Source organism: Echiichthys vipera (assembly GCF_963691815.1).
Source record: "Echiichthys vipera genome assembly, chromosome: 14".
In the NCBI taxonomy this organism is placed as follows: Eukaryota; Metazoa; Chordata; class Actinopteri; order Perciformes; family Trachinidae; genus Echiichthys; species Echiichthys vipera.
Genome location: NC_139839.1, coordinates 8,653,934 through 8,681,930, shown reverse-complemented (window position 1 = coordinate 8,681,930; position 27,997 = coordinate 8,653,934). Strand labels below are relative to the sequence as shown.

Genomic DNA, 27,997 nt, shown 5'->3' with positions numbered 1-27,997 from the left:
CTCTCTCTCTCTCTCTCTCTCTCTCTCTCTCGCTCTCTCTCTCTCTCTCTCTGTCTCTCTCTCTCTCTCTCTCTCTCTCTCTCTCTCTCTCTCTCTCTCTACATTCATTCCGTGTTTTCTCCTACTGTTTCTCTTGTCCCTTTCTCTCTTTCTCCTCTTACATCTCTCTTGCTGGGATTTTTAACAGACGTTGTTTTGTAGAAATAATGAGTCACACTGGCTTCACTCGAACAGATTAAGACTACAGAAGAAACTCCACTGGTCTTCCCTACTTTTTTGCTTCTGTCGTGATGTTTCCTGCTACTATGTCTCTTTGTATTTCCTCCAACACCCTTTCTCTCTCTCATATTCACTGTATTTTCTCTTTCTCTTATCTGCTTGCCAAGCCCTGGGGCTTTACTGTAAGTATACATACAATTCAATGCCACAATTAATTTTTGTTTTATTAAATATTCCTCTCCCAATGTTCCCTCCAGCTTTTTTTTCCACACCCCGTCTTTGTATCTCTGCATTTGTACCTATTCCACTAATCATATATCCCTTTGAGAATGTTTGAGTACCGGAGTAAATGCATTTTTGTGGGTTTTTCAAATTTCAAGGGGTTACCTTCGGGTGGAAGTTTTCATGTTAAGCATTGTCACTTAAATAAATATGATATGCTTCTCTCCTGAAAACAGTGACAATTAAAACTACTCTCAGTTCATAAAAGTATATCATTTCATGTGTTCTTCAGTAGTTGGATTGTAAAAATAAATTGAGAAACACTGGAGTGTGATCAAGTTGAATCTAGTAACACATTTCTTCATTAAAATCATAAAATTAATTTATTCACAACACAATGCATTTAACGTCCAATTGAAATGAAATTGCATTTTTTTTTGTCTTCTTCAGAATACATATCTGCTCTGTAATCAACATGTCCTATGTTCTCCTTGGAGAAAATACAAAACGGAGATCATTTTATGTTTTGTTATTTCATGATGGCTCCCTGTAGCTTTGCATTGAGTCATTTTATTACCGTTCCCCGACTACAAAGATGGAGAACTTCTTACCATACAGCCAAAGAAATTGCTTAATTGTAAACCATGTGTGGTCATTAAAGAATCTTGAATTTTATTTACATAAAACGTCACCGACAGGCCATCATTCTGACCCACACAACAGCTGGACAAATAAGCATTCACTGAGGAAAAGTGCACTGCTAATGTCAGTTTGCAGTCTGGATAATTAACTAATAACAGCCTGTAAACATGTCTGAAAACTGGTCACTTCGGACCACTTTGATGTGGTGCAGTTCTTGGTCTTCAGTACCCTGGCTAACAGCACATTGTCTGCTTATGGCTTGTAAGCTACAGGGCAGGTTTGTTTATCTGCTGCTGGTACCAGAGCTAAACCCACAGGCTGCTGTCAATCAATCACAGCCACCGACACATCCCTCCAGCCACTGAGACAAAAAGGAGCATGAAAGAATATGACTGCTAATGAGGCCATATGGATTCATTGTGTGTCTTTTATCACATAGAGGGAGGCATAATTACTGTCAAACTGTGGCTACAGAGATAAAACTGCATAGGATATATTCATTGTTGGTTTTAGTTCTGTTCAGGGGGTTTGGTGATAGTAATAAAACACATAAGAATTTGTGGTTGACTTATCTTTTAAGGTTTAAACTTGGGAGGTTGAAACATTCTCATCACAGAAGTATATTATAAGATATTTTCTCTTTTCTGTTTATGTATCAGAGCAGTGGTGTTTAACCCCAGCTACTACAGCTCCACTCTCCTCTGAGCACTTCAAGCCATCATTCCCTCGCTGCCCGCTTCTTCTTTGTATGCTTTCATGGGTGATTTATGTCTTCTGACTGTATGATGGAGTGACTGGGAAAAGCTTTGGCAAACAGCAGAAAGAGGTCGAGAAGAAGGAGGAGGAGGCTGGTGGGAAGTGTGTAGCCTTAGTGCTGTGTTTGCACAAACCCAAGGAGACCTTTTTTTTTTTTTAAATTCTGCATAGAAATTTCCTTTGGCTTCAGGCCATTGATATATTCTCTGGTGTTAATGAAATGGAATGATACCTTATTAAAGTTGATAATTGACTGGATGTTTGGCTGGATGGGAAGTGATTGTCCTCCTGTGTGCAGGTCAGATCGCAGCTCATCCAGAAGATTAAACATGATTAAGGTCCCCAATATGATAGCCAGCTATTTAGACAAGAACCTCCCACACTCTGATCACAAATCACAGCTAATGAGACACAAAGCATTTAGCTTCCACTCAGCCCACCATCACCACCCTGCTGCACGTCAACAGAGGAGCTCTGCTAGTGCAGCAACGCAGAAAACAAGGAGGGAGCCACAGTCACACACTCATTCCTCTGGCGAAATCTTTGTATTTATGCTCCTAAGGATCAATGTTTCTGCACTTATCCAAAATTCAGTAATCATTTGAATTGTCATTTTATTATTATTTTATTATTAAGTGCATGTGTTATGATCCAAATCAATAACACAGTCGATAGAGAGGTCATTCATAACCAAGATTGGCCCTTGATGGCCAGTGGCCGTTAAATGCAAAATGAAAAAATTCACACATTATAGAAAGTAGAAAAACATCTGGATGTTTACAGAAAGAAGAAGTGTAATACTGTAACTATGCATTCAAGTAACGCATATGAATATACAATATATGAGGAGCTCTTTTCCAAAACGCTATAAATCCATTTTAATAGTTTTCAGGAAAATTCCATTTTTTACCTAGACCCACACATTTGGTTAATATTCAATTTATCTTGTCAAAATGGTTTTTATGGCTCAGTCTGAACTTGTTGAACGGACTGACAAAAAACTCTCCCGCTTCAGAGCGCCGCCATGTTGGATCGCATAGAACGCTCACTGAACTCTGATTGGTCAAGAGGACGTATCGCATTTAGGCTAAAAATAGGTTTGGCGCTGGTCGCGGTTTGGAAAGGAACTGCATCTTGCGGATCATTTTAAACAAGGAAATATAGCGATTTGCCATGAAGCATTGATGAAGCAGTGAATAGGTTCTGTATACAGCAAAGTGGCATGACACACTAATTTTTTTTAAAATTTGGCTTTTATCTCGTTTTGGAAAAGAGCTCTTCATATGTAAAGACTCAGCCAGCAGAAATAACAGTGATGATGATATATATATATATATATATAAATGAGAAAAACAAACTACCGGTACATGATTACATTCCTTTCAAAATAGTATAGGCAAAAAATAAACTTGTATACACATGGACACTTCCAGCCTTATGTAGCTTCTCTCAACAAATCCTCATGTCTTTCATTGATACGTCACAAATATTGAAAACACAATGAATCCTGTCAAGACACAGTTCTATTTAAACGAGCAGAGGTGATTTATTAGGAGCATTTACTCAAATGTTGTTGTTATTGGTTTTGCCTTCAGCCATTTGTTTTCGGCTTATTGTGCTGCTGCTGCAGCTCCAGCTATTGTCATTACACACACACTTTAAGATCCCCACAGTCACAGACAGATCAGAAATCTGTGTTAATAAAGGAGAAGGCAATCACTTTGCGTCTGAATGGTAAACAGGAAGAAGCAGGGGCATGTGCATTTGCATGAACATGCAACAAACTCATCAGTCAAACACGTGTTTTATTTCTTTGCCCAGTTGTCATCTTGTCTTTGTGATCTCCCTCCATTTTCAGTTAATGTTATCGAACTTAACCACACATAACACACACGTTGCGGCTGTGTGACAGCTTCATCTGGACTCCCTCTCCACTTGTCACCGTGCAGCGTTCATGACTCATTGTTTTAAAGCTCTTTGGCTGCCTGCGGCTAATGGGCCGTACCCTCTTCCTTACTCAAACACAGCGATCTTTAATGCAGTATTTCACTCAGGGGGAACATTTCCATTATTCAACACACATCACACCGTATGAGTCGCGTGTAGCTGCTCCAGCATCCCCACCCGAGATTTTGTAATATACTCATAAATATTGTCTCAGATCTATTAAACAGTAATGCAGTATGTCATCTAATATGGTAAACTTGAGTATTTGTGAGAAATTATGCTTTTGTCATTTTTTTATAATCATATTTTGCATTCATTGCTTTTAAGTAGCACCTTACATAATAATATAATAAAAAGTGTGAATTATTGAATAAAGAATGTAATCTTAAATGACACTGCTTAGTTCAAAGCTTTTATTTATTTTACTTTAGCTTTTCCTGTAATGTTATGTGGAATTGGAGACAGGATTATATTTTAATTTCCTGCTCAATTATAATTATGCAATAAAAAACTAAATTACAGGTCAAATAACCAAAAGACAGAGTTGATAAAGTGTGTGGATACCCAGGTTTGACATTGTCCTGGAGATTCTTGCTTCCTCTACTACTGTCACACAGATTCAAGCGCATTAAGGTTTCCTTTTACTTTCTTAGTGCATGTGTCCTTGTTTCTTTATCTTGCTCAAGCTTTATTTGAGGCTCAAGAGGTTGCAGTGCACATGTTTACTTTGAAAGATTAGTAACCTGTGATGTCTTGGATCATGTCATGTGTACACTAGCCCCCACAGTCAATGATTCAGTCTGTGCTTTTCTGCATGTATGAACCTATCTGTGACCTTGCAGAGGACTTTAACATAACTGTCGCTAATATAACAGTGAAAATAACATTAAATCTAAGCATGCACCGATGTTGCAGTTAAAGGCAAATATCTTCACAGCCATTTGTGGCATCATCATGCAAGTTGGCTTCAGAAAACGATTGAATTTACAGCCATTCTGGGGAAAGTGTCGTGATTTGGCTGAACAGTAGAATAATTTAGTATTGCCATTTGTAAATTTAAATAGTGGGATAAGTTGAATTTTTATTTTAAATATAGGTTACTGTAACACCAGTCTTTGATCCTTTGCCCATTTGGTTTAACACCAAAGATGATTTGGCAGGGGAGTAGCGAGCTCAGCAGATCTGTTCAGAGTAGAGGACATAAGTCTTGTCACCTGAAACCCTCAATAATGTGAGGTAAATGAAATGCAAACCATAACTTGATAGGATTCATTCCAGTGCTGGCACAGCACACATTTGATAATGATATCATCATTGGTATATCAATCTGACAACCACCAATGCCAAAATTAGAACTGCTTTTTCATTCAGTTGTATTGTGTTGTACTGTAGACTTTATTAAATTCAGTTTAATTGCATTATTGGCATTTGTATTGGCAAGTATTGGCATCCACATTCTGCAATTCATCCAACCCTGATTGGTAAATCATAGCTCTCCTCTTTCTTTCTCTCCCACACTCAGACATCCCAGACCAGGTGATTCGGGTGTTCAAGGCCGACCAGCAGAGCTGTTACATCATCATCAGTAAGGACACTACCGCTAAGGATGTGGTCGCCCACACTGTCAATGAGTTCGGCCTGATCGCAGCTCCCGAGACCTACTCCCTGTGTGAGGTATCGGTTAGCCCAGAGGGAGTGATAAAACAGCGCCGCCTGCCTGACCAGCTCTCCAAACTGGCTGATCGGATTCAGCTCAACGGCAGGTAGGAAACCCAAGAAATACACTGGAAAATCTAATACTTGACAGTGTTGACTTAAAAGTTAATCAGGCTGAATTTAGATAGATCCGATATTGGTTGTAAGTGGCTTTCTTGTGTTTCTGTCTTTGCAACTTTAAAGTTCACAAGGCAGGACAAGGAAGGAAGCACATTGGTCATGGTAAAAGCAGAACAAATAATTTGAAAATGTATATAGGCCAATGTTTTTTTGGAAGGCTTGAATGACTAAACCCAAGACATGACCTGCTGTTCTTGTACTCAGAATTGTAAGACATGGGAGATTTTCTTTACTTTCCTTTTTCATATAATATTTGGGTTGGTTCAAATCCTGCAAGGCCACACAGTGCTCTCACAGGCAAAACCTCATCTTTTCTGAATCACTACAAACACAGCAGCTCCAGACTTCGCACCATACAATAGTTTGTACAGTACATATACAGTACATTGATTAAATACCCCTAAAGCAGCGGTTCTCAGTCTTGTTCCTAGGGTTACAGGATACGATTCTGTGATGTAGTTAATTCACTTGGCAGTCCCGAGGTGTAAATCAGTTCCTGAGTAAGTGGTTTGAATAGAAGCCAGCAGGGCTCCAGGTGCTAAGAGGCAGGATTCAGAGCCACTGTCCTAGTTCAGTGGAATGATAAACCAAGTGGTGCTCCCCCTAAAAAGTGCTGGAAAACATTTTAAGTTGCTGCTCTGAGCACAACACAAACTGCAGTTTGTCCCATTAATAAAGAAAAACAACGGTTCAAAATTAATTGCAAGTAATGCTGGTTAAGTGCTGCAGTGATACTTTACAAATCCATAGGTTCAGGGATGCTGAATGTCATTTTCTGTCTCTAAATCTGCCCTTTGTGCAGAAACATTACTTTTGAGAGAACACCTAAATCAAACTTAGCCTTTGTGTGATGTTTCTCTTGCACCACTGCTGCCAGTATGTTTTTTGTAGATGATTCCCAGTCTGTAGCACATCACTCTGTCGACTTGATGCCACATTCCCTTTTTAGATGAAAGATAGTAGGACATGAAGGATAATTGGACTGCAGCCGTATAGACTGCTCGAAAACGGTTTTCCTGTCCGTCTTCTACCCCCCCTCTCTCTCTCCCTTTCTCTCTTTCTCTTTCTGTCTCTCTCTCCTTGTCTCCTGTGGTCCCTCATCAGCCCTTTCCCAACTAGGTTAGCATGAATATTTCATCCTCTGTCAGGGGCGGAGGCCTCGGCAGACAGCATGGCACGTCTGGAATTATTTATACACACACTAAAATGCACACACACAGGAACATACAAAGATATAGATGCAGACTGTCACCTTCATATACACAGTCACGCATTTATAGGCATATAAATGCAAATGCTGTGTTTACACATCCGTACGTATTTACATTCATGGATTCTATTTACGTGCATCGATAAACACAAAATCTGACCAAGAAAGTCCCAGACATGTATGGACACCCATTCGAAGGCACACTCGTTCACTCAGAGAACACTCATGGTAACACCTTTCATGTGTTTGTGATTGGTGGCTGAGCTTCAGCGTTACAAAATATCTATACTGTGAGTTATTGGTAGGGGAGAAAAGGATGGTTTAAGAGATAACAAGAAACACATTCAGATAGCTCCTCTTTAAACATATTTCTTCACTTTACTCTTTTCCTCTTATCTTGGTGACAGTACTGACATGGGAGGCAGTCTTTTTTAAATACATATACATGGTGCAGTGTCAGCAGGAGGATCTGCATGTATGTATTCAGCACAGTAAAGTCACAGTAGTTGTATTTATCAGGAGCAGCAGGCAAATGTATCTCCGTCTTGCTTCTCTGTCTCTGTATCTCGCCTCCTACATCTCTCCCGCTCTACAGCTGATGATTGACAGAAGGTTTAACAGGGGACAGGCCAAACCAATTGTGAGCCTAGTTTACACTGTCAAAATATACATAAATGCTGCTATGAGTTCTTATGCTCAGCACACACACACACACACACACAAACACACACACACACACACACACACACACACACACACACACACACACACACACAAACACACAAACACACACACACACACACACACACACGCACACACGCACAAACGCACAAACGCACAAACACACACTCACACACACACACACACACACACACACACACATACACACTCACACAAACCACCAAAGGCCATTTACAATGGCTTGTTTCCAGTGACTACTTTACTCAGCCAGTTTGTCCATCATTAATTTAGTCTCGTCTCCATATGTCCATATATTTTTTTTCATGATTCTTCAGTTTATTACTGTCATTTTGACATATTTGAGATACATCGGACCACTAAAAGTTTAGTTAAAGGTCTCCTTCTGTCATTTTGTCTTGTATCCTCTCCTCTTCTCTCATCTCGCCTCCTTTTGAGTCATCCATGTCATCTCCTTTACCTGTGTCTCCTCTTGCCTCCTTTCATTTTAGCTCCTTGTTCCCCTTTCGTCTCATCTTTTCTCCTCTTCTCTTCTTTTGTCTTGTATTCTCTACTCTCTTCTTCTTTCACCTCATCTCCTTTTGTGTCCTCTCGCCTCCTCTCTACTCCTCATGTCTCATCTCATCTTCACTGCTCTCGGCTCCTCTCTTATTCTCTTCTTGCGTCCTTTCTGAGTATGAAACTGGTTTTGCGCTTTATCCTCAATGTAAATTAGGCTTGATCTTCTCACCTCACATCCTCACTTCTTTTCTAAGTTGCTGTTCACTCAAGCTCTTCTTGCAGAGTAACATAGGGCTATTTAGAGGCTCATCTTTGCCAACACTTTGCCCCTTAGTGCGACGGGGTCGGTCTATGGAGCGCTGAGGTGCTGCATTCCTGCATGAACACATTACAGCTCCATTACAGTGAAAGTGGGGAGGGGATGGAGGTTTTAGATTTACAAACACAGAGGCACATAATGAGGTAAGAGAGATGGCCTGCTGCTGGAAGCTCTCCCAGAAAGCTGTTGGAGATCATCATCCTCTTTTCCTTCTCACTCATGCACCTGTCGTCTTTCTTATCACTCTTTTGCTGAGAGCCTCGCTCTCCTCTCTCACTCTCCTTCTCCTTTCAATAGTAAAACATGGCTGTAATCTATCAATCCTGTAATCTATCAATCCTATCAGAATTTCCCCTGTGCCTCAAACAAATCTTAAGTTGGAGACAGAACATGTGCCTCTTTAGGATGAAATATGTATGAGATGAAGGGATTTGTTTAACATGAACGAAAACTGTTTTTTTTTTCACCTACCTGCAACTGCAGCCTATATGAAAGCATCTCAAGATACTGCTGATCTAACACCTACTGCTCCAAAAATACACAGACTTTCAAAGTATTTTACATCCTGCAAATTCTGTACTTTTTGTAATTATTGTCAGTCATTAATCACTCTCTCCCAGTCTTTAGACTCAAAGGCTCAGATGTAATCATTCCTCATCTCTTTTCGTTATTTCTTTGCAGTTCCTCATAGGATTTCTCAAATTTTATACACTTTTTTTTATATAACTTTGTAGGAAAATAACTTTGAATATAGTTTCTGAATACCTTTATTCCATTAGATATGGTTTTCACATGTCTGACTGTTTTTCTTTCCATAGGTATTACCTGAAGAACAATATGGAGACAGAAACGTTGTGTTCAGACGAGGATGCACAAGATCTCCTCAGGGAGAGTCAGATCACGTTGCTGCAGCTCAGCACCATGGAGGTCGCTGCCCAACTCTCCATGAGAGACTTTGAGCTCTTCAGGAACATCGAGTCTACAGAGTATGCTGTCGTTCAACATTTTATTTCACTTATAGCAGGCGTTTTAAACTTATGACTGTAATATATTGCTCAAATGTTTTACAGTCAATATATATATATATAATATTTCTCCTACTGTTGCTGTACATTATTTTGAAATATTAATATTTGAACTTTTTTTTTATGCTTCCCAGGTATGTGGACGACTTGTTTAAACTAGACTCCTCGGTGGGAAGTGGTAATCTGAAACAGTTTGAGGAGGTGATAAACCAGGAGACCTTCTGGGTCGCCACAGAGATCCTGAAGGAGCCCAACGCCCTAAAGAGGATGAAAACGATCAAACACTTCATCAAGATCGCCCTGCACTGCAGAGAGTGCAAGAACTTTAACTCCATGTTCGCTATTATAAGGTGGGCTCAATGTAGAAGCTGTACAAGTGCGTGTGCATTGGCTTTCTAAACTAAGTGTCAAACTTTGTTTCATCATTCTCCTCTTTTTTGCCTCAGTTGTAGCCGACAGGGCTCTTGTTCTGTGGTGACAACTAGCATTTACTCCGCCTCCCCTGAAGGCCTATGTGCCAATGAGCTTTGGCCAATCGCCTCCTTCCCCACAGCCTCAGGAGAACCAGCCTTACCTCCTCTCCTCTCCCTCCCCTCCCTCCCCTGCCATCTCACTGAAAGAGCCCCAATTCTCAGCAACACAAACTCTGCCACTGCGACCCTACAGCATTTAAAATGAGAGTCCCATAGCAACAGTTCCACTTATTTTTTTGTTCCCCTCGGGTTTTGGTTCAGATGTATGTATTGTGTCCCTGTTATAAGAGGTAAAACCCACATGAGGGGAGGCAAGTTAACACTGGTAGTGTGCTTTAGGGATGAACTTGGAGGTTTGATATCTGCATATGTGTGTATTCAGTGTTGTCTTTGTGTCAGCATAAGCAGTTGTGTCTGTGTTTTGTGTTGTCCCACTCCAGAGAGTAATTATTCACAAACAGCATGTCATGCTCTCACTGTAGCCTAAGTCTGGATACTAGGTCGTTGTGTGCAGTGTGCTCTTTTCAATTTACAGTATGATAATTACAAGAGGGTATTGTCAGCAATGTGACTGCAGTATACATAAAAATATAAATGCACGGATGCAGTACTGCATTAACTAGCACTGTAGATATAAAGTATTTTGATTAATTAAAGAGATTACAGTTTTCGCAATACATTGATACGAATACATAATTTACTCTTTTTCTCACTCATGCTGAGCTGTCCCCTTATGTTGGTTCATGTGTTCAAGGAGCTCAGCATGACGGTGATCTTCTGTGTGCTGCCGTAGAAGGCACTTTAGAACAGAAGTATCTGACCTCCATGTCCCTCTACTCTCCTCACAGCAGGATGTCTTCGCACATATGGCTCTCTGATGCATAACTTGCCCGGTGACAGGGGCGTTGCCGCTGTGTGTGTGTTTGTGTGTGTGTATAAGAGAGATAACATGCAGGGTTTCTTTAAGCATTATGTAGTGGACACACCCTACTCAGATCGTCTGAAATAAAGAGCACCTTTACAAATGTAATTTATATGAGAAACACTGGGTTATTTGTGTATGGGGTGAGTTGCGTTAGATGTGGTGACTTGAGAAGTAATGAGATTCAAGCAGAGGGTTTGCGCTATAAGAACACATTACTCTTCATCACAGAAATGTTGACCAGACTGACCCTAAAATGCATTCCCGTGGTCATCCAAACTTTATAATACTCATTTTGTTATACTCTGATAAACCACACTTCTTACCACACATCAACTCTGCATCCTACGTCATTGAAGGATAGACGTAGAGTTGATGAGCGAGAGAGAGAGTTGATGAGCAAGGGATGAGAGCTGGAACGATAATGAAAGAAGGGAGCAGAAATAAATGCTGTGCCAGTCATAATTATCAGCTGTCTAAATGAGTCTACTCAGAGATGACATGGAAAACGGAGAACTCACTCACTGAAGTAATGAGCTCCAAAAATAGTAATTGTGCAAATGCCAGAATGGGATTTTGATTGGGATGTATGTATTGAACATACACACTAAAACTCGTTTTTTCTTTCTCTTCTACCCTCCTTTTGCCCCTGTGCTTTATCATTTCTGCTTCAATCCTCCCCTCCCTTTTTCCTGTGGTAACCTATTTATCTCTGCCTCCCTGCTCCCCTTTCCCATCCTCCTTGCACCGCTTTCCTCCCTCACGTAGTGGTTTGAACTTGGCACCGGTGGCTCGGCTGCGGAGCTCGTGGGAGAAATTGCCCAGTAAGTACGAGAAGCTGTTTGGAGACCTGCAGGATGTCTTCGACCCGTCCAGGAACATGGCCAAGTACCGCAACGTCCTGAGCAGCCAGAGCATGCAACCACCCATCATCCCGTTGTTCCCAGTGGTCAAGAAGGACCTCACCTTCTTACATGAAGGTAGATGTCTTTGTGGAGAGCACAACATTTCTTTATGTGTTTTTTGTTTGTATGTTAGCTACTCACATGTTGCTACATTCCCTTTAGTTGCTTAAGCCTGGAAACTAAAGCAATTTCTGAAACTTGACAAGTCATTCTGCACAGTTTAATATCCCTACTTCCTCTCTGTTGGGCAGAAGGTCATTTTCAGTCTCACTTAGAGGGTTTACTTCTGCTAAAGGCTTCCCCATCTGGCCTTTTTCACGTATCACACACTCAGGTCAAAACTAAGCAACGTGACTTCTCCTCAAAAGTCTTCTCTTAACATGTCTATGTATGGCCATGATTGGAAAGGAAAAGAAAGTTTGCCTAATTGTGCAAATAGCCAAAAACTCTCAATCGGCCCAGCATGATTTGATATGAAAGACCACTTTGATCTCCTGGAGAACTGACGAGAAGGAGACCAGAACAAAGAGATTTTCACTTTGAAGATTTGACTTGGAAATATTGTTGTGAATTGAAGCCTGCAAATGTCCCAAAATATTAGTCATTCATCTTTACAATGTTGACAGCTGACTTCACACTCACTGTATGTGCATGTATTTGTGTGTGTGCGCGTTTGTGTTCGTCCTCTCAGGCAATGACTCCAGTGTAGACGGACTTGTGAACTTTGAGAAGCTGAGGATGATCGCCAAGGAGATCAGACACGTGGTGCGGTTGACCTCGGCCAACATGGACCCTGCCCTCATGTTCAGACAGAGGTTGGTTGTTTTGCTACCAAGAGTCCTCAAGATTGACCAATTTTGCTTTAACTTGATTCTGGTTGGCGCCAGTTTCACAGATACAGGTTGCTTGAGGCCATTTTAAATCACCAATGATAAAATTAAAACCTCCATTTGTAGAATTGTTCTTTGTACCAAATGGGGAAACTCTCTGTGTTGCTTCAAGTCCTTTTATTCTCAGTGTCCCCCTACACATAGGGGCTTTAATAAGCTGTATCACAAATATGTCACATCCAAAAAATTATCTGATTAAGCCAGGAAAACAAATGAAAATGTACATTTTTAAACTTTTTTTTAAAAGAAATGTATTAGGAAAGAGAGCATGAGGTGATTTTGCAGCTCAGAAATCATCACAGGACCCAATGAACAGTTGATTTGCATAATAGAACAGTAACCAATAAATTAATTTTTAACAAGTGAGTAATTTTGTAGTGGTTTAGTAAGTGGAATCAAATAATCAACTCCCCTCAAATATGTGTACCTTTGATACTCCTCCTGCTTCTTGTCAGAGTATGACAAAACATTCACCGCAGTAGAGGCATGGATGCCATGAGTCCAGTATAACGATAAGAGGCTATAGAAAAGATACGTTTACTAATGAAAACTACAAATGTAAGCAAGAAGGGGAATCACTACACCATACCTCCACCAGCCAACTGGGATCCTTCACCACCAGGATCAGGCACACACTCGAGGTCTGGTTTGATCAATTCTCATCCAATTCCTGTCCGCTCCATGGCTCTTGTTGGCTCGATCGTATCCCTCTGCTGGAATGCTATGACACAAGGCATGGGTCGACTGGAAGGAGGCTAGAATTGATGCCAGCCACAGTGTGTAGTGCCTATCACTCAGTTTGTATATGTTTATCACAGTCTGTCACCGCTGCAGTGCATGACTGCCCTCTGCAGACACTCCCTTCATATTACAACATCAAGATATTTTGAATTTTGAAGAATTTTGTTTTATCATTACGTCATACATGAGACAAGTTTTTCAAGGTGACACAACAACCTGTTTTTGGGGGATGCACAAGGTTGTCCCACACACTCTGCAGGTTGATATGGGGAGATGTCATATGTCTGGTGTCCTCCCATCTCCAGTCATTTCCTGTTTGTTTGTCGATGGCATGACCTCTACATAGTCTTGTCCCCCCTCGACCCCCCCCAACTTGTCTTTAAGTCACGCTTCAATCTTCACACCTCTTGCTTTCAGGAAGAAGAGGTGGAAGAGTTTAGGGTAAGTCTGTCCTGGTACCGGTCCGATCCTGTTTCGGTCTGGACCAGCAGAAATGTTAAATCCACCCTGCATCCCCACCACCAATGCATGTCCCCCCTTTAATTTATCTGAGTGTCCATGTGTGTCTGCCTGTGCTTGTGTGTGAATAACCCTTCCATTTGCAGTACCCATTCACCTGAACCATACTGAAGTCCATCATTGACCCATTGATTGTTTGTTCGTAAAATAGTATGTTTGAGTCATATAGTAGCTTGAAATAATTATTGTTTGTTTTTAAAGAGGTCAGATATAAGTAGGAAGTAAAGAACATTATCTCAAATGTCAGATTTACCTGTAAATTTAGATTTTAGTGCACAGTGGAAATAAATGTCATTATTTTATTTAGCCAAATAAAAAAGAAGAGAGACAACACAATTTTAACTTGAGACTGCACACAATATAATATAATATATATTAGAGAATTACATTTAAATAGCTAATATCACCTTACCAAACAATCTCAACTCAAGGTCCATTTTGTACCTATTGTGTTGGAGCACCATTATTGAGAACAAAGGAGTAAATCAGGACTATCAAATGTTATTTTCAGTTTCAACACTGCTACAAATGCAGCTGTAGCACGTATCTCACTATCACTGTCCTCATATGTATTTTATGAAGCAACAAATTATATCCAGCTACAAAAAAAAACTTTCAGAACGTCGCAGAATCGTCTCATTGGGAATCTTTGTTCTGAACTGGGCTTCAAATAAAGACGGTGGGAGTGAGAGGGACAGTAAATCTGACACATGCTAACATTCTGAAGTAGCACTAACGGGACAGGGTGTATTTGTTTGGGTGTTGAGCTCAAAAATCAAGCATCTTTCTCCAGAATTAAAAATGTTTGACCTTAAAAACACTCAAATTGTAGATAAACAGAAAACCAACGAATGTGTACAATAGCATGTCAACTGACAGACTAAATCCGCTGACATAGATCACGTGATATGATGTAAAGCTCCAGAAAAGTAACTAAATGGTGAGATTGTGTTGTCAGCTGCTGTTTACAAGGTCAAGAATAAAGCTTTTATGGAAAACCCCGCCCACCATTTGCTTAATAAAGGCAAAGTAAAACAAACCATGTCAAATATTTACAGATACTATTTGACTCAAGTTTGGTGTTTGTTCAAATCTGCATCCTGCTATAATATTCCCCATATCGGATCTTGTGCATCTTTTGTTTCCTAACCCTTTTGCCTCCATCTGACAGAATGTCCTGCTGTTCTATACTGTGATAGCATGGCACACCAGCGAGAACTGCCTCCCTCCCAGTTGCATGGTCCTGTTTTAAAAATGCTATGCTCCAACACAAAGACAGATATGCAGATTTTATAGTAGAGGAGGTATTCAATAGGATAGTAATTGAGCCTGTTTTTTTTATATCTGTGATTGTACTCATTGTTGTTTACCATTCTTTCCTTCCCTCTTTTTTTCTGTCTTTATACTTTCATTTCCTTTTCTGTCCCTGTCTTATCTTCTTCATTTATCTCCCTCTGTTCTCGACGGCCTCATCTTTCTCAATCTTTCATCTTCTGCTCACCCATCAACACTCTCTATCCATTACACCTGCCTCCTATGATTCCCTCCTCATCCCATTGTCCAACCTTTTTTCCCCTTCTTCATCTTTCCTCATTATCCTCCTGCCTCTCCTTCCTCTACCTCCCTCTCTCTTCCCGTCATTAGGTCTTTGAGTCAGGGCAGCACCAACTCCAACATGCTGGATGTGCAAGGCGGCGCGCATAAAAAGCGAGTACGTCGCAGCTCGCTCCTCAACGCTAAGAAGCTGTACGAAGATGCTCAGATGGCCAGAAAAGTGAAGCAGTACCTGTCTAACCTGACAGTGGAGATAGACGAGGAGAAACATCAAATCATGTCACTGCAGTGTGAGCCGTCCTACAGCACCTGTGAGTAACAGAAACTCAGTGGACCTACAGTATTTGTATCACCACCTAAATTGTTTGTATATATTCTCTGTGACATGAGTAATTGTGGATTAGTCAGAAATATGTTATTGTGTCAGTAGAATATAAATCCTTTGACACTCACCCTACCTGGTGTACACACATCAGTAAAAAGCACATAACTGATTGACACACAATACACAGTCTACTATACACACTTTTTTTACGCTTGCACTGCCACCTAGTGTATTTGCAAAGGTATTGCAGAAAACAACAGTAATGAATTGATCACTCAATCGCTAAATACTGCAGTATACATGTATTGCATCATCCAAACCCTCTGTAGAACAAAACATGCACACAATAGCGTGATACTTGTATCAGTTTTGTTTGTGATAATCTTGCATTTGATAACATCAAGACATCTATTTTATGTCTTGAATCATACGAAAAACTATTTTAAAATTTAGGTAAGTAGGTCTTGAAAGGATTTACAGATGAACAAAGAGCTCCAAGTTTGAAATGTTAGATGTTTTTAAGTAATTCTGTAATGTGTTTGTACATTTTCCTTCTTTCTTGTGGTTGTAGTGTCTAAGAACTTGAGTGACAGACGGTCCAACAAGTCGGACATGTCTCCAGTGTCCCTGCGGTCGACTCTGCCCTCAGGGAAAACACAAAACAGGGTGTCACAAGTCCTTCAGGTCCAGGTCCCTCTGAACCCTCTACGAAAGAAGAGCACTGCCAAGGACATAGGCCCACCTAGTTAGTACACCTGCACTTTACTGTATATATGAGACGGTTCTTTATCAACACAGGCAGACTCCCAGGTTATTTTACTTCTCTGCAACCTTATAATCTTTTTTTTTGTTCCCCAGACTCCAACTCTCCCCTGGTGACGAAGAAACCTCAGTTGAACTCGTCAGAGGACTGGAGCACCAAGAGACCAACTGATGACACCGTCTCGACCATCTCCTCCCTTCACTCCAGCCCCACGGTCTCTCCACAGGGCTCACCGCGCAAAGGTCTGTGCTTTGCACCCTGTATGCTTTAGTATGAAAGGACCTACAATACCCTAGGTGAAGAGCTGGAGTAGAGAAACCATGTCTGGAGTGAATTTAATGTATGGTTAATTTCACACTTTTCAATCCACGATAAGGATTTAGGATTGCATGTTTTCTCATATACAGTACAGAGTAACTGAGAGGGTCGCTTTGTCTTGAAGGTCCTATTGTTTTAAAGTAAATAAAAAGTCTTTTTTTCCATTGCTCACTACAGTTTCCTTCCCATTTTTCAGTGGGAGGTGTAGCCAAATCCCAGAACAACAGCCAGATGAACTTGTCTGGATCTTCGTCGTCACTGACCAGCGAAGCCAGCACAAAGGCCGGCACCATCAGCCTGCGGAACTACGGCATAGGTGGGGCTCTCCTCCACAAGAGGATCCAACTGATGACCGGGCAGCACAGCCGAGAGAGTAGCAGGGAGAGAGAGATACAGACAGAGGAGGAGAAGGAGGAGAAAAGAAGTGAAGGGGAGATGATCCTGGAGGAGACCGAGGCAGTTCAGAGAGGCTTTTTTCCTTCAGAGCAAAGAAGAGGGAGGTCCAGGCAGCAGAACAAGCGGGGTGCACAGGCAGATGCAGGGCTAATGCTACTGAGGGTAAAAGCAGGAAGCCCTCCACAGAAATGGACAGGTATGCATGGGGTACATCCCATGGTCACCCCTGGGTCTCCTCCCAGTCTACCAGGGTTGGGATCCATGACTTTGTCACCTCTCTCCGAGTCTCAGTCAATGAGACCCAGACCCCCAGAGTCCCCCATCAAGACGAGGCTGATGTCACCATTCAGGATACTGAGGGAAAGGAGTCAGTCAAGGGATAGGCCGTTGCCAGTCAGGCCACATCTCGACAGCGGGGAGGGAACAACAGAGAATGAAAGACAAAAACAGGCAGAGCAGAGAGCCAATAGGTCGACCAGCCCAAACCCCTTCCTTTGGCTCTGCAGGGACAGACACGCCAGGAGAAAGACTGTGTGACAGGGAGAACTGATTGATACAGTTACTGGCTGACAGTGACAGTGAGGAAAAACGAAGCTAGTGGTATTTCAGAGAGATTTTTCTTGTTGATGATCGATTGCATTTATTGAAAAGCCGTCACAAAGGATAGCCAGTTAAAGTGATGCCACCTCGTTACATTTTGAAAGCACAAAATAAAGTGTGACTTCAGAAAAAAGGGTCTCATATCAACTGTAAATCATAGAAAGGTGACGTGAGAAAGAAATTTCACAGCCAGCATCGTAGCAGATGAGAAAAGGGCATTTCATAAACCATTTCTAATTGTTTTCTGAGTTCTCCCAGCATTTCTTTGTTTGTGGGAATAAGCCTGTCAATCTTTGTACTAAAGTGTTACAATGTCACCAAACAGCCAAATGTAGCAACATATGTCACTTTCAAAGCAAGAAGCAAATTCACTGTAATGTTAAAAATGGAAAATACTTTGTCCTATATGAAACATTTTTCTACCGAGATTCAAGTTTTTCTCAAAAAACGTTGAATTTATTGTTACTTTTTTGTTGAAATGCAGTACTTTTATTGTCATGTTCATTTAGTTCGCCTGCAGTCACAGTTGATTTGCTCAGCAGATGTTTATGTTTAATGTAATTTTAAGTATTTCTCATTAAAAAGGGCACAGAAACCTCGGATTGTCTCCCAATATAAAAATATATATACTGGAGATCAAATTTAGAGAACAAATTATTAATACTTGATTTATTCTTATATCCGCTGTGACTTTACCACTGCTGTACTAGCATGTTTTGTTTTTTTTAAAAGAACTAAGGCACTTCAACTAAAACCTTTATTTTGTGGGGAAAAAAACACTTAGCAAAATGATTAATTAAATACTAACCACTGTGTCAGAAGAGTAGATTTAAACAATGTTTAGGGCTATTGGATTCAAAAATGAATAGGAAATCTAGAGGCTCTTGCTTTGAATGACTTCAGCACATCTGCGCCCACAGGACATCACTAGTTTCTCAAACTGCTCTGGTTTGATCTTGGTCCATTCTTCTTCAGTCTCTTTGACAGTTCTGTAACTGTAGTGGGTTTCTTAGCCATTACTTTGTTGCTAAGGATTTTCCAGAGATTCTCTAAGGGGTTTTGCTCACTGATTTTTCACAAAATAAAGTGTTTTGTTGAATTTAAAAAAACATGCTAGAACAGCAGTGGTAGCCACAGCGGATCAAATTCTGAACAATAAAAAATAACAGTATTTTAGAATAAATCAAGTATTAATACGTTGTTCTCTAATGTTGATCTCCAGTATGTATATATGTATCTCTCTCTATCTCTCTCTCTCTCTTGACATCTAGTATATAGTATAGTATATATATATATATATACACACACACACATACATGCTTTTTTTGTTATTTCTGGGTGCAGGGTGATCGGCAGTTCATATTTCTTTCTGTTCTTTACTTCTACTACTATCTCTCATACCAACCATGTCCCCTCTAATATCACTTTTTCTTCATGTTCACATGTCCTTGATGGTCTCTCCTCTGCTCTGTCCAGGATACGCTCTCCTACCAGCTGGTAAAGCAGACAACATGTCGGACTCGAGTCACAGCGAGATCTCCTCCCGCTCCAGTATCTGTTCGGTTGACTCCGTGCCAGCTCCTGGGTCTGACGACCGGTGTAACAGCAGCAACAAGACATCTACTGCTGCTACTGCTGCTATGACTACGCCTACTACAACAACTACTACAACTCCTCCTTCGGTTGTTGAGAGCACAGCAGCAACGCATGCACACTTAAATGCGGATTACAACCAGCCGAGCACAAGGTAATTAAATTAAGTTGATCTAATCTGTCTGGTTATGTTCATTAATTTAGGTTGAAAAGAGAGCATCACACATCAAGTACATTTCTTGTGTGCTTGTCCTTTGATACGCATAATGGGATCAGCCGAAAGTTTTTGACTCCTGATCTGAAGTGTGCACTTTTTTGCAATGCCAAGATATAGATGACACGATCAATGCGTATATATGCACTCAAGTAACCGGTTTAGAGTCAGCTTTTGCCTGTAAAAAGTAGGATTTCAATAATTCCGGTTGAGGTACCATATAAATACTTTGAAAGTATCAAAATCAGGATTTATGGTTCTTTATACTTTATATACTATAAACCTCTATACTATATAAACTGTAGGCAGAGACACAGAAAGCACACGCTGACCAATAAGGGCAGTCTGGGGTTTTCCGGCAGGGGGACTTAAAGATACAGGCGCTAAAACGGAGCACTTTAGACAGAGGGTGAATACAGGTATATTCAGTCAGAATGAGAAAAATAATGTGTTTTTTGAACATTAAAGCTTGTAAACATGTAATGTATGGAGAAATGTATACTTAATTGTCACACTGTGCGCAAGTGCAGTACTATTTATAAAAACTCTGAGCTATACTTCTAAAATGCAAAGTGTCTCTCTTGTTAGATTACAAGAGGACCTGCATGTTCACTGAAGAACAGTGGGTAATTGGGGCTGTAATTATTACTGCGGTGGGGGTGAAAAATATGCGCTCCGGATGTTATTAAAATCACTGACCAACTCAGCACAATATTAAAATCACCCCGCCTTCCCAGGAGAAATACTTTTTGTCCGAATGCTTCTAAAGTAGCTTGAGAACATAAGATTTTAGGACTCAAAGTCACTCCGGTTCAACTTCACTGAAGGACATTTGACATCGTTTGACCACAAAGAATCTCTTTCTATCTATGACTCGAGCATACATAATCATCAGAAACCTTCCCATTGGCAAACGTTAGTAAGAAGGCACCGCAAGCACACGGTCTGAGCCTCTCTTCCATTTCCTCTCCCAGCTGGATCCCAATTATGTCCTTCCCTCATTAAAACTCAGAGAACAGGAAGTCATAAAACACGGCAGGTTTTCATTAGCGTCCCACATTTACTGCCCTCCTCTCTCCTCCTTTTCTCCGTTAACAACTTAACAGTTTTCGCGCTGGCGGCTTTTTAATCTGGCTGAGTAAACAAAACACCTTTTTTTATTGTCTGCTGTTTGTTTATTGTCCCTCCACGATCAGGCCATTCTGTCTTTTAAAGAGGAGACATTAAAATATCGCCGGACACAATAATACGTCTGCTTTTCTGATATTGTATTAGTTCGGCAGCCTTACCGTATAACACCAAGCTGTTTTATGAAATCTGGCTCGGTTTCATTGAGTGGCTTGTTTGTCCTGTAAAAACCGTGTCAGTGAATCAAACTGCTAGTTTATGAAAAAAAACTTAAAAAAAAAAATTCAGACAGTGATCTATCATGCAGAAAACGTCAAATATTTTCTTTGGGAAAGCAAGTGTGCAGATGATGCATGAACTTTAATGGCAGAACATTTGCAGTAAACATTTTACAGGTAAACAACGAGAAACATTTGAAGAATCAGTACAATAACTTCGCTGGCAACAAAGAAGACTGTGTAGAGAGAATCTTCTGTGTAACACTGAACTTTATCCTGTTTTTGTTTGTCTTCATTTGCCAGTGTTTTGTTGGTGCATGACTCTCTGACCTGTTCATCCTCCAGCCAAATACCTTTTATAGTTATTGAACCACCTCCTTTGCCCTCTTCTCCCTCCCTCTCTCTTTATTGTCAGTTCATTTCAGTGCGACTCCGCCTTTACCACCACTCAGCAGTTTGCTATAATATTGTGCAGCACATTTTTTATTTTCCCTCCTGATTCTTTCTTTTGTCCTTTTGCATACTAAATTTATCTTATAGTATATTTTAATAATACTTTCACTTTGTCACTTTCATCTACAGTAGTTCTTCGTCAGTGGCTCGAGGATATGTATCGCGAGCCTCCACCTTCACCTCCTCCATCTCGACGGAGGAGCTGACCCCGGACCACACCTCTCTGGACTCTGTGGCCGACAGCGGCCGAGGCAGCTGGACGTCCTGCTCCTCCAACTCCCACGACTCCTTCCAGAGCCTCCCCGCCTCTTCCTGCCGGCCCTGGGACCACGGCATCCATGGGCACCCGCTTTCTCTTCCGCACACACACCTAGGCAGCTTCAAGCACACGCAGCTGGCCGGGCCGATAGCGGAGGTCGAGGGCGCCGGTCAAACATGGGCGAATGACGATGCCGCTAAGCATCACTCCAGAGACTCCAGCTCGGATCTGTCCAATCAGTCGCGACAGAGCTGGGCGTCGTCCAGCTCGCTGTCGGACACCTACGAGGGGAATTACGGCACGATAAAGCGGCGAAACACCTCAGAGCACCCCTCCTCACCAACCAACGAGGAAGGAGGGCAAAGCACAGACCCTGTCTACAAAACGGTGACGTCAAGCACAGAGAAAGGCCTGATAGGTGAGGGCTCAGGTTGCAAATTGAATTCCCTGTAAACACTGTGTCCTGGTCAACTCAAGGGCTGTGCAGTTGTTTAGATACTTACAGTAGAAAACAGTTTTACCATTTAAGGCTTTGTTTGTAAAGCTTTAGAGTCAAGATGGCTGTTTTTACATTAGACTCCCATGCAGTAAATGAAGTCGGCTGTTGCTGTCGCTGAATTGCTGCTGCTCTCTGTTGCTTGACTGTTGTCTAGTGAACGAACAGTTTGCTAGTATATGAGGATAACAAAACAATTTGAGTTTTTTGACTGTAGAATAAAGAGGGAGGAGGTATATTTATTAGTATGCACTGAAGAAACAGTCAGTTGGTTAATCTATTAGTAGATCAACAGAAAGTGAATTGACAGACATGTTAACGATCAATCAATCAATCGGTAAAGTCAATCATTATCCACTTCAGCCTCTCAACTGTGTGATTTAGTCTTGTGAATTGAATCGCTTAAGGTTTTGGACTGTTAGTCAGACAAAATGAGTAATTATGATCAGTATTTTTCACTATTTTCTAATGTTTTTAAGAACGATTAATCGATTGATCTTCTAAATAATCGACAGATTATTCAACAGTGAAAGTGATCATTAGCTGCTGCTCTAGTTCTGTCTGTATACGCTGTAGCCATCCATCTCATTGGTTCTATATTTTTCTTTTGATTTTTTAAACACATTTTGATGCATGTATAGTTGTGGATACCCTTAGTGAAACATCACATTGATTTAATTTTTCCATCATATTCTTTTGCCCCCCCCCCCTCCCCCCACACACAACTCCCTGCACCTACTTGCCACTTTCTTTGCAACTTTTTCACCCCATCATTCCTCACTTCCTTCCTTTGCTCCATCCCTCCTTTCTTTTAACCTACACCTCCATCCAGTGTACTGTGTCACATCCCCCACCAAGGATGAGCGTTACCGAGCTCCCCCTCCCACCCCTCCAGGCTACCAGGGTCTGGCTCTGGGGGATCTCGGCCTCACAGACGGAGTAGTAAGTGGGCCAGGAGGTCTCCTCCCCAGGCCTCCTCATCTCAGACCTCCAGACTACAGCGTGGCCCTTCAGAGGAGCAAACTCCTGCAGAGCCCCGGAGCAGCTGGAAGTCTGGCTGAGGCACGGAGGCTGGCTGGTAACCATCACCTCCACCACCAAGAGGCCCGGACAGCCGGCTCCACGCAGTGCCTCTCCAGGCCACCCAGCATCTGCCTCCCACAACAGGAGCTGGCCGACAGTGAGGATGGTACGTCCCACAGGACACTGACGTGATAAAGCAATCTCTTGAGCAACATTTTAACATGTTAACCAGTAGTATAGATAAGTGTGAAACTCACATGTTTTCATCACAATATGATGTCAATTCTTTGGACAATGATGTCATTTTTTTTTTGATATCACAGAGTCTGCCAAGATACAATTTCAATTGGATTCAATTCAATTCAGGGCCCTGTGATGGATATAGGACTATATGTCAATTTAAAACATTTTTACAAAAACATTAAACATTTTTGAGCTCTTCCAGGGATTTAAATTAAAAATATATATATTTTTGTATTAGAAAAAATTAAGATAAAGTGAAAATTTTAAAAGAAGGTGTATCTTAAAGATGACAATATGTACCGATATTTTCACTTTGCTTCAAGGATATTAGATCGTTCATTTTTGAACCAACATATTGATCCAAATCGATGCATCAGTGCACTCCTTACTAAACCGGGGGTGCCCAGGTGTCTTAAATTCAGTTTTATTAAAATGTGGCATAAAAAGTAATTTCAAGATTTCAACCCCTGCCTCGCGTGGCTCTGTCCGTCATACTTTTGCTGGTATGATGTGAATTAGAGAAGATCTTAAAAAGTCTTTGATCAAATGATTACATTTAGCAATAAGTAACCTGTACACTTTCTGCCAAACATTGTCTTCTCTTCTCTTTTCCAGATGAGCAAGTGTCAGCGGTGTAAAGGTGGTGACGCACACACACACACACACACATTCTCACACACGGACCACGTTGTGTTGATCAGGCTTTGGACTAAACTAGCAGCCTGCTGGCACCACTTTTCAGAGCACATTCTCCAACCCCTGCAAACATAACCCTGTGTGACATCCACCACGGACCATAATGCACTTCTCCACCAGACCAGTGGGTCATGTGACCTCTCTTCTCCACCATACCAAGACTTGTACAATCATCTCTTTTTAAACCCATTTCACAAAAAAAGAAGAAAAGAAAGATTTTACATACCTTTTAAAAACTCCTGAACAAAGCCGAAAAAGGCGGTTAGACGGACGTAAAAAAGGACGACTAAAAGAAGGAAATGACAATAACGATGTCTCATGAGAAGAAGTCGGCATCCTTTGGAAACAGACCACCATGTACCTCCATTTTGCGCTCCAAGCTCTCTTGTTAAGAGGTGTTTCACATTTTTTTTTAAAGTTTTAAAATGCTGTACAGTGATTCTTTTTCTTATTTTAATTTGCATTTCTGAGCTTGGCAAAGTTTTATGTGGTAATAGTGAGGAGGAGGAGGAGCAGACAAAGGGTCAGAGAGCTGTTGTCAGCAGTGTAAATATTATGACGAGCATCAGCTCATGGGGGGGTTCTTTTGTTTTGCTGCTTTTGTTATAGTTTGCTGTCGATTTTTTAGAAGGCTTTATAGGCCTCTATCAAACCCTGGCACTGAGGATGTAAATTTACATAATTAACATCAGTTCCAACATAGTCAAACCAAATGGAAACCCTATTTTCCACTCCTCTTAGGGAGGGGAAAACGATTATTAAACTCCTGAAGTAGCAGAGAGTACGTATGTTTGTGTTTACCACTTATTATACTTTATTGAGCTTTAAAGAAAAAAAAAAAGTCAAACAGCATCTCTCAGGCAGTTGTGTGTCTTCATGTCGCGCTCTTCGCCACCCAGTCACCTCTCTTATTGCTCGTTCAGTCTGACGGGAGGTACTTTAGCGGCATGCTGCCTCCTCGATGTTCTATAAAAACTGTATTATAACTCGTTTTTAATGAGCTGAAGAACAAATGCCTCACTGCTTCCTGTAGAGTAAAACGCGTGTCGTTATTTTATTGCAGCAGCTATAATAAAACGATAAATTAGCACTGCGTGGTTGCACAACGTGCATGGATTCACACTCGCACACACAGCAGAATCTTAGATGGTGTGTCAAGGACAGTGTTTACACCGACGCTTACACATTTTGTTTACAGTGTTTATTGGACTAGTTGTCTATTGAATTACAAGCTGAAATGTTAAAGTGTAATGCTTGAGGTTCATTTGACCTTGTAAATTTGTTTATAAAGCAGCAGGAATATGAGATGCAGCATAAACTTTGACTACGTGCTCACAGTGTACCTCTCGTATCGGTTTTTCCTTCTTATTTAAAAGAACGAGCAGCCAAACTAGTCAACAGATAATGTATTTTAATGCCTGGCTTGCATCTCCATTCCATGTTCATAGTACATTTTGTAGAATATTTAAAGGATTTGCTTGAAAAATATTTGTACTGAAACCAGAAGCAAATTTGTACATTCTGAGTAATGTTTTGGAAACGGAAAAATTGTTTTTAATGTTTATCTGCAGTGCAGCAGGGGTGTAACTGGAATTAGACGTTCTTCTCCTCTCCTTCTGCCGTCTGTCTCGCGCTCTGTGATGCTTGTTTTGTATTGTTTTGCCACACAAAGACTTGAAATGAGTAATGCTAATATATACATGGCATATATATGAATTTATACATATATATTTTTGTTTTTTCTTTGCCATAAATTAATGTCATGTATAGATGAGAGAAGAGAGTCCTCTATAAAGGCTATTTTTGAATATTTTTGTTATGAGAAATAATCCAAGGTTGTGATTGCCCTGTCTCTGTCTCGGGGCAGGAGTCTTACAAGGAATTTCTGTTAGTTTTTGTTGTTGTCCCTGACATAGTTTTTCCTTTCCACTCAGTTCTTGGTGCCATTTCTGCTCTGTCTATAATCATAATTGCTGCTGTGTTTTGGGATACGACTGTGTGTGCATGTGTGTGTGGACTTACATTTGCGAGGTTGAGATAGAATTTATGTTTTTATTCCATTTGGATTCAGTACAGCACATGAAGCAAGACTCAGAAGTCGTTTTCTATAAAAGCCCTTCTTAGTTTGCAGCTTTGATTGCTCCTGCCTGCAGAAAGGTGCCACCGGTTTCATGACAGAGGCTTTTCGTACTCAGGCTAGACCATTGAAAATACGTTTTTTGATGCTATTATATCCCAGTCTGTTTGATGGAATAAGCCCTGCCATGATGCCAAGTCCGTGTAGTCTGTTTCCCTCTCAGCTCTGTCAACTCAGCAGGACTTTTGAAACCTTTCTCCTCACTGTACTCACTGTTTAATGGATACCGCTCCATTGCTTAAAGGTTTCATATGAATCATGAGTATCCACTGTGACCCCCACATAGTCCCTTATTCCTTTATAAAACAAGCTCCATAGTAGAAACTTTGAAACAGACTGAGAGTTAGAAACTGACAATTGCTCTTTTTTTTTTTGCACAACTGTATTCCTCAGATTTGTAACCGTAAATCAGTATTAATAGTCTGCATGGAGGGATGATTAAAAAGTTGCAGCATATGCTCCTTCCAATTGTTGGCCCAGATGGTATGAATGACACAGATCTTCTTCTGAAGTCAGAGGAAATGCTATATATATATATTATATTTATATATATTACCTGCTTTCTAATGTTGGAGAGAGTTAAACATCAGGCTACAGTTTTTTAGTGTGTTTCTTTTCCCCCCCGTAAGATTGTTGTACAGAATTTTGGAATGAAGCTCGTCACACGTTGGTCATGTTGGACGTTTGTTTTATCCCTTTTGTGCTTTTAAGACTTTTTCAAAGATGTAAACAAACATCATCTATACCCCTTTAAATGGAATTTCATTGCTAGGCAACATCCTTGGTCATGGTTAACTTCCTGTCAGTTTAAGTCATTCACATGAACTGTAACAGGAAATAAACTAGGGCATGTTTAGAATGTTTGTGTCTATAAACCTTTTCAAATGGAATTCCGTTGCTAGGCGACATCCTGTGCCCTTGTTAACTTCCTGTCAGCTGATGTCGTTCACATTCACTGCAACAGGAATCAAACTTGGACACATTGAGAATGTTTATGTTTACAACTTTGAAAAGGTCTATAAGCACTCCAAAATGCCAATTCTTTTTTTTTTATATTTCTCTCTCAAAGCTAAATTAAATTTAGCGGTAACCCCCTCTTCTCCAACTCCACATACAGTAGGTATGTTTTGATGGAAGAACTGGCAGTGAGCAGCTCTTAGCGCTGTGAACATGTCAGTGTTTCTAACAACATGAAAACATGAAACTGTTGAGTCAGCTCTCTCACAGCTTGATAAAAATATCTAGCTTATTGTAATTGACACCCCCACATCCCACCCCCCGCCCCCGCCTCCTGCCATGTTACCTGGAATGCAATAAGAGAGATGTGAATGTGTTTTATGTAGACATCTTTTTGGCATTACAGCAGAAATGCACAACAATAAGCTTCAATGTGGTGAGTGTGCTGCACAATCTGTACAAAGAGGTATTAACTTGGTCTGTGGCTTAAAGTTTGCTTTTGTCTCACACTTCTCATAGCTGTTGTAACTTATGTCTTTTAGAAAGACAACATGATTTTGCTCGTTTGCTTTTTATGTATTTTTTACGAGTGATTGTAAATAGTTGTTATATTTTTGTTTAAGAGAATGTTTAAAAAGGAAAAAATACCTTTTATTTCTCCAAGTCTACTGATATGAATTTGGACAATGAATAAAATGTTAAACAGAAGTGATTTTGTGTCCTTTTTTGTGGTTAGTTACTAATAGTTTAAACTTATACGTCTCTAGTTTCATTAAATACAAGATGCTTTTACCTCTT

The 27,997-nt window shown here is 40.7% G+C and overlaps 1 protein-coding gene across 4 annotated transcripts in view; it reads left to right on the top strand.

Moving 5' to 3' along the window:
- rapgef6 (Rap guanine nucleotide exchange factor (GEF) 6) overlaps positions 1 to 27,784 on the top strand; it is a gene marked incomplete at its 5' end in the record, with an annotated part of 147,517 nt that extends 119,733 nt beyond the window's left edge. For 3 of the 4 annotated variants that reach the window (XM_083926495.1, XM_083926497.1, XM_083926494.1), the window contains 14 exons: positions 5,309 to 5,549; positions 9,170 to 9,337; positions 9,511 to 9,726; positions 11,540 to 11,751; positions 12,368 to 12,491; positions 13,725 to 13,748; positions 15,471 to 15,691; positions 16,277 to 16,450; positions 16,564 to 16,710; positions 16,983 to 17,102; positions 19,259 to 19,529; positions 21,518 to 22,065; positions 22,976 to 23,332; positions 24,025 to 27,784. In XM_083926495.1, the coding sequence (XP_083782621.1) occupies positions 5,309 to 5,549; positions 9,170 to 9,337; positions 9,511 to 9,726; positions 11,540 to 11,751; positions 12,368 to 12,491; positions 13,725 to 13,748; positions 15,471 to 15,691; positions 16,277 to 16,450; positions 16,564 to 16,710; positions 16,983 to 17,102; positions 19,259 to 19,529; positions 21,518 to 22,065; positions 22,976 to 23,332; positions 24,025 to 24,047 (2,846 nt within the window). In that variant the 3' untranslated portion in view covers positions 24,048 to 27,784. The remainder of the gene's footprint in view (positions 1 to 5,308; positions 5,550 to 9,169; positions 9,338 to 9,510; positions 9,727 to 11,539; positions 11,752 to 12,367; positions 12,492 to 13,724; positions 13,749 to 15,470; positions 15,692 to 16,276; positions 16,451 to 16,563; positions 16,711 to 16,982; positions 17,103 to 19,258; positions 19,530 to 21,517; positions 22,066 to 22,975; positions 23,333 to 24,024) is intronic. The other variant, XM_083926496.1, reaches the window with a different exon arrangement.
- Positions 27,785 to 27,997: the final 213 nt, after the last annotated feature.